Source organism: Rhagoletis zephyria, unplaced genomic scaffold, assembly GCF_001687245.7.
Source record: "Rhagoletis zephyria isolate East Lansing unplaced genomic scaffold, Rhagoletis_zephyria_1.1 Rzeph_scaffold_03574, whole genome shotgun sequence".
Taxonomy (NCBI): domain Eukaryota; kingdom Metazoa; phylum Arthropoda; class Insecta; order Diptera; family Tephritidae; genus Rhagoletis; species Rhagoletis zephyria.
In genome coordinates, this window is record NW_016160657.1 from 54,243 (window position 1) to 61,196 (window position 6,954).

The following is a 6,954-nucleotide window of genomic DNA, read 5'->3' on the forward strand; positions in this document are numbered from 1 at the left end:
GTCCAAAAGGACTCACCCTAGTGTTGCAGCAGGCCTTGGTGGGGCCTGCTGTTGTTGTTGCTGCAGGTGTCGTTTCCGGGTGCTCACCCCGGTTGTTGTTAGCCGCTTCCGCGGTCGCTGAGTTGCCGCTATTTGCGCGGTCGCTGGCGCTCTGGCGCGCTGGGTTGCCACTCCCTTAGGCGGTTGCTTGGTGCCGCCTCTTAGGCGGGTGTGGTGTTGACCCGGGTGCTCACCCCGGTTGTTGTTTATACCCGGGCGCTCACCCCGGTTGCTGGTGTGCCGCTCTTTGGGCCGTTGCTGGTGTCCTGGCGCGCTGGGTTGCCGCTCTTATGGGCGCGCTGGTTACCCCGGGTGCTCACCCCGGTTGTTGTTTGCCGCTTCCGTGGTCGCTGCGTTGCCACTTTTTAGGCGGTTGCTGGTGTGCTGCTCTTTGGGCGCGCTGGTTAGCCGGGTGCTTACCCCGGTTGTTGACTGCCGCTTTCGCGGTCGCTGAGTTGCAGCTATTTGCGCGGTCGCTGGCGCGCTGGGTACCCGGGTGCTTACCCCGGTTTCTGAGGTGCCGCTCCTTGGCGGTCGCTGGCGTGCTGGCGCGCTGGGTTGCCGCTCTTTGGGGCGGTTACTTGGTGCCACTCCCTAGGCGGGCTCTGAGTTGCCACTCCTTGGGCGGTCTTTGACGCTCTGGCGCTCTGGCGCGCTGGGTACCCGGGTGATTACCTCGGTTGCTGATGTAGTTGTTGTTGGCGCCGCTCCTTGGTGGTTCGCTGGTGTTGCGGTTGTTTGGGCCCTGGCGCGCAGGGTTGCCGCTCGTTGGGCTGTTGCTAGTGACCCGCGTGCTTACCCCTGTTGCTGTTGGTGTTGTTGGTGTCGCTCCTTAGGTGGTTGTTGAGTCGGATGGAATAGCTGCAAAAAAAAACTCATTGTACAAATAACCAAAACCCCCTTGACTGTTCGACACTGGATTCGTCCATGGCGTCAATTCTACAATATACGTGTGTGTTTGCTTGCTCCAAGTTACTCCATACAAATAAGAAGCTGGAGCAGAAAATCGTGCTCTCAACGAAGGTAAAGTGCTTTGGAGTGAGGAAATCCTCCAGGAGCACCCAGAGCAGCTTATTACAGAAGTTATGGTTATTTGTATTAAACAAGACTTACCTTGATTTCGGCTGCTGCGGAAGCTGCTGGTTGTCGTCTTCTGTACAGTTTGGGTACTGGATGATGGTATGGGTGCCCTCCACCCAGTGGCTTTTTATTTTAGGCTTTTTTTCACTCCACTAATCACTGTAGGGTTTAATTTTCTTCCCCCTTATCTTCATTTCACTAGCACTTTTGTTCCTATTCTTTTTTAATTATTTTTAATGAATTCTTTCTTTTTTTTTGTTAAAAATTTTTCTTTAGAAAAATGTGTCACTTTTTTGTTTGCTTCGCTAGTTGACCGGTCCGAGTTTATCAAAAGGATTTTGCTAATGGCCGACTGCCATCAGGTTTTTATACCCTTGCATTGCGGGAATATTCCATTTGGAAGAATAAGGGGCACTGTGTCATTTGGACTAGTTCCGTTACTCCTCCAAATGGAATTTGCCGCAGTGCAAGGAGGAATATCAAAAAAAAAGCCGGGATTGCCGTGACTCCTTTGCAAGTATTTTTTTCCGGACTGCAAACAAACAATCTTTCCGCAAACAAAAAATCTTTGAAAATTGCTAGTTTACCAATTTGACAGTTTTGTGGTGAATAGGTACAAACGTCAGAATCTAAGTGTAATCAGCCTTATCATGAGCTTCATTTTTCAGGATAAGGCAGAATATTGTGGGCGGTAATAAAGAATGAAAATCAAAATGGAATCTGATAAAAACGAAAAAACATACGTTACTTGCAAGTTATAAAAATAGATGCATATTTAACGATTTCAGCAACACACAAAATAGAGCTTCTGCACGAGCATTTGTGTGTTTCTGTTTTCCAACTGTCAACATTGTTCCTTGCGTTTTGCCCAGCAAAACTCAATTTATTCGTACACCATACAGAAAAAGTTACCGATTGCCACTGGCTCTATATCAGAATATTGATAATGGTGCCGCCAGAACGCTTTAGTACAAAGGAAAACGTAGCTGTCAAACTACCAAGTCACCGCAGTAGATGCCAAAATACAAGCCCTGATATATATTGCTCTCTATATTCTAACATTTGTGTCAAGATATAAACTGAATCCTCCGAAGACGGGCAGTTTCAGACAGCTGTCACAAACCATCACTAGCCTCCGCGGGAAATCGTTTATTAACCGAAAAAAAGTAGGCGAACAGACCTGCAGGAACTAGTGAGAATTAGCGACTCTGTCCGCAAGGAACACAGCTATCGCAAAATGGCAGACATTCCNGAATCCTCCGAAGACGGGCAGTTTCAGACAGCTGTCACAAACCATCACTAGCCTCCGCGGGAAATCGTTTATTAACCGAAAAAAAGTAGGCGAACAGACCTGCAGGAACTAGTGAGAATTAGCGACTCTGTCCGCAAGGAACACAGCTATCGCAAAATGGCAGACATTCCATGCAGTTTTGGTGTTGCCGTACGCTCTAGAAAAATTATTAGATGGTGAAATTTATGACATGCTACCGGGTGCACTAGAGTAACCCATAACGATTTTTTTTAATAGATTCTTCTCTCCTTCGTCTGAAAAGGCCACAGCTTGCTACATATTTAACTGCATTAGTTTTTTCACGAATGCATTCCAAATAAATGTACGCGAATTCACAGATATAAATAAAAATGGACAATTTTGGGTTATATGGTATTGCCTAAAGGGGCGCCTCTACAATTTCGATTTATGCATATACACATACATATCTATAACCCGTTAAAATCATTTCCACTAATGGTAACCTTTACCAAAGCTGGATTTATTTTTCCCCCGTTCTACTACTTTTAAGATACATGCCACAATTAAGACAGTCTACCATTTGGTGAGTTTGTACTGATATCACCCTTTCTTATTCCACCATGATTACAAACATTATATATAAATGAATATGTAAATGTATTAAGCTGCTGTTAAGATAGATCCACTGTGTTTGGAGTGTAATCTGGCAAAAGTTCCCATATTTTCATGCGCCATCGTTGACGTCTCTCTTCTGTTTCTATTTCTAACCGCAATATTTGTGGTAAACGTTGCCAGCAATCCAGCACCTTCCATTTTAAATGCCTGAGAAAGAAATAATGTTAATAAAGCTTCGATGGAAGAGCATGTTTATTACCATTCATGATGAGAGTTTGCCTGATTAATTTTAGATGCTTCATTTGCCCGCATGCACGTGTTATACTGAACCCAATATTTAAATACTATTTCGGCTCGCTTCAAGTCGCACCAGTCAACGGCAACATTAAACTTGCTGTGTTCTTCTTGCACGTAAAATTGCCATGCTCGCAAAGTCTTTCGTTTTGAAAATTTTTCGTATACTTCTTCAGCCAATGTTAATTTTTCGTTGCGCAATTTTAGATAATGGTCTCGCCAATTTAAGAAGTATGTGCGTTTGAAAACCTTCTTCCTAAACTGCTCACATTTTCGGCTATTATCTCGTTTCCGTTCTATTAATTGTTTAAATCTTTCCACTCCAATACGACGTAAAAGCCAGCATGTATAGAATTCATCAGCTTTACACTTTGCCTCAAGTGCTCGTTGATATTCGCGCTCCTTAAGTATTTTAGCCGTTTTTTCTAACCGACGTTTTTCCTTTAAAGCTCTGATACGAAGTCGCTTGGTTTCTTCATCTTCCAATCGCTAAAAACAATAATTAATGCATAATTCTTCCATAGCAAACAAATTTGCAAAAAATCGTGTAACTCTGCCGCTACCAATCAATATATCGTCGTTTAAACTACAAAACCGCGTATCGTAATTCTGCAAAACCGCGTAACTGGAATTGGCTGCCAAAAATTGAATTTGCTCACACAAGCTCTTTGCTCAATCCTTATCCATTCGTCCTGAAATATACTAGCCAGATATGCGATTGCTTTATAAAAAGAGAACCATTTTGAAATATGAGTGTTTTACGCTCTAGAAAATAATTTCTACAAGTTCAATTACGCGGTTTTGCATTTTTGCTGATACGCGGTTTTGCATTTTGTTGATACGCGGTTTTGCACTTTAAACGACGATATGTACATATGTTCGGCTTCAAACAAAAATTGGTACTAGTACAAGTAGATGGTAAATGGGTTGATTGTGAGCAAATTTTGTAGTGTTAAATTTTCAAGGGATCCTTTGTGTAAATATAAAAACCATTTCAGCAGCAAGGGGAACAGCAGCTTTTCCAACGAAAAAAACAAAAACACCGGTGCCAACAAAAAAATAAAAATATCCTTAGAATTAAACGCGAATGATGTGTACGATATCTGCGGGGATTTTGTAACTGAAACAAATACATATTTTTCAAAGATTATTTTCCCGAATATTTGAACATCTAAATTAACCGTAATCATATCGCGGAAATAGCGAATGAAATATTTAATAATGAAGCATGCAATTTAAAAGCAGAACTAAAGAAATCATATAATATACATACATCAAAATCGATAGTGCTCAGCGACTTTCCCGCAGTGTTATCTGCTCAAACGCACAGTATTTGTTGAATGGGAAGACAGTGATTTACACACTATCAATTTCAAATTTGCAAGAAAAACATACGGCTAGCAAAGTAAAAGAATTTATTTTGGAAAGTCTGCAAAGGTATGTAATTGATTTATGAATCCACAGTAGTTTTCATTTTTGAAGTGAAACTTCTTAGGCGGCGGTATCGCAAAAATGGAGAGTGAAATTTTTAAAACTGAAAACGTTACATGAGTGAAAAGGAAGATATAGGTAGTATAGGGAAGGGGAAAAAAGAAATAAAGCGACGCATGACGGGTACGAGTACCTACTTTTTTATATGTGTATGTTTGAATGCACGTATGTATGTATACATATATATGTATGTATGAACGAACTCATTGCGCATTTCAGCTCTGCCGCTACCAATCAATATATCGTCGTTTAAAGTACAAAACCGCGTATCGTAATTCTGCAAAACCGCGTAACTGGCATTGGCTGCCAAAAATTGGATTTGCTCACACAAGCTCTTTGCTCAATCCTTATCCATTCGTCCTGAAATATACTAGCCAGATATGCGATTGCTTTATAAAAAGAGAACTATTTTGAAATGTGAGTGTTTTACGCTCTAGAAAATAATTTCTATAAGTTCAATTACGCGGTTTTGCATTTTTGCTGATACGCGGTTTTGCATTTTGTTGATACGCGGTTTTGCACTTTAAACGACGATATGTACATATGTTTTTATGGATATATTTATGATGAAGCAAACGGGCTTCGTTGATGTACTGATGGGCATATGTATGTACTTATGGACGGCAATGTTTTCGTGTAAGTACATACGTTTCAATGGTTGTATATATATTTGTATGTATGTACACAGTGGCGTAGCCAGGGGGGAGTTGGGTGGATAGATCCTCTCCCCCTTCGTCAGTGAAATGAAACTTTTTATTTTTGAATTAATAACACAATACTATTTTACCCGTCCGATTTATAATTTTTTTATTTCAGACTGATGACAAATTATCTTTTAATGAATATATAAAATTATCGGTTGGTGGATTATGTATTTGAATATTTGCGAAATACATCAGGCCATTTTGCTTAGTTCTCCACAGTGTTGGGAAATACAATTTTTCCTTCAGTACGAAATCTATACAAAAACTGTACTTTTCGACTGTAAATTGTATCGACTTTTTAATTTGCTCATATGCATGCATGCATACATAGATTCCCTTCAAGACCAATGATTTGATGGTATTCACGGGAATGTTTATGTAGGTACATTTACATATTTTACACTTTTAACATAAATGTCAAGGCAGATATTTTAAGATACACTTCTTAACAAACAAATTTTTTTAAGTTATTATGAATGGATAAAAGAGACATCTTCTTTGAATTCAGTACTAAAACTTGACATTTCAAGTGCTTATAAAAACTTTATACATTTAAACTAGATTGGCCATTTATCTTAAAATTATATAATTTTAATTATTTGTTTATAAAAATGCAGTTTACACTTAAAAAAAACCCGTATAAATCCGCAACATTAAAAAAATCAACAAACTTTCGTAAAGCTTTTTAATTAGATTTCCTAGAAACACATATTTTGAGTATGCAGTTTTGTAGCCCGATCAGCTCCGACTTATCGTTGATTTTTAACTGCAAAATATTAAGAGATAAAATTGAAATAGAAAGTTCGAAATTTTAACAAAAGTTTGTCGATTTTTTTTTAATGTTGTTCAAATATTATATTTTATAAACAAATAATTCAAATTAAATTATAATAAAATAAATAGTCAAATATAGTCAATATGTGAGTGTCGTAAAGTTGTGATATTTAAGAACATCTCTTTCTTAATTAACGATGACTCTGTTTCTATATGAAGCTCATTTCGACATTTTGTTTTAATAAAATTTAGTATCGAAAATATTCTTTCAAAACTTGCCTAGGAATGTGATATAATGGTTCGTTCAAAACCTTTTTTCAAAACATATAAAGGCAAAAACGAGAAGGCGAAGACAAAAAGAGAATAAAACAAGTAAGAAAGTCTAAGTTTCGGGCGGAGCCGAACATTAAATACCCGGCGCAAGTATTAAATATATGTTTTTTCACCTTTCCGAAACCTACCGCTAGAAGGTAAGGTGTATCAATTTTGAGTAAATTAGCGTCCTTAAATTTCGAAATATTGAAGTTTCAAGCATTTCTGAAATTTACCGTTATATGAGAAGCGGCCGTAATTTTAGTCCGATTTCAATAATTTTCACCGTTTTGCTTTTATGTGGCAAGCACAATAAAAATACCGGGTTTGGTACAAATTGGTAGAACGGGTACCGATATACCATATATGTGATCATAAGTGGGCGGTGCCACG

The 6,954-nt window shown here is 39.0% G+C and overlaps 1 protein-coding gene across 2 annotated transcripts; it reads right to left on the bottom strand.

Annotated features, from left to right (window-relative positions):
- Positions 1 to 2,978: 2,978 nt before the first annotated feature.
- Positions 2,979 to 4,729, bottom strand: LOC108369275 (coiled-coil domain-containing protein 191-like). 2 transcript variants are annotated; one of them, XR_001848477.1, is made up of 3 exons: positions 4,554 to 4,729; positions 3,246 to 3,769; positions 2,979 to 3,193 (listed from the first exon to the last, which is right to left on the bottom strand). XR_001848477.1 is itself a non-coding variant. In XM_017624366.1 (3 exons), the coding sequence occupies exons 1-3, from the start codon at positions 4,271 to 4,273 to the stop codon at positions 3,043 to 3,045; spliced, it is 678 nt and encodes a 225-aa protein (XP_017479855.1). In that variant the 5' UTR covers positions 4,274 to 4,315; the 3' UTR covers positions 2,979 to 3,042. The 2 variants fall into 2 exon arrangements, 1 of the variants encoding a protein (XP_017479855.1); XM_017624366.1 differs by lacking the exon at positions 4,554 to 4,729 and adding an exon at positions 4,271 to 4,315.
- Positions 4,730 to 6,954: the final 2,225 nt, after the last annotated feature.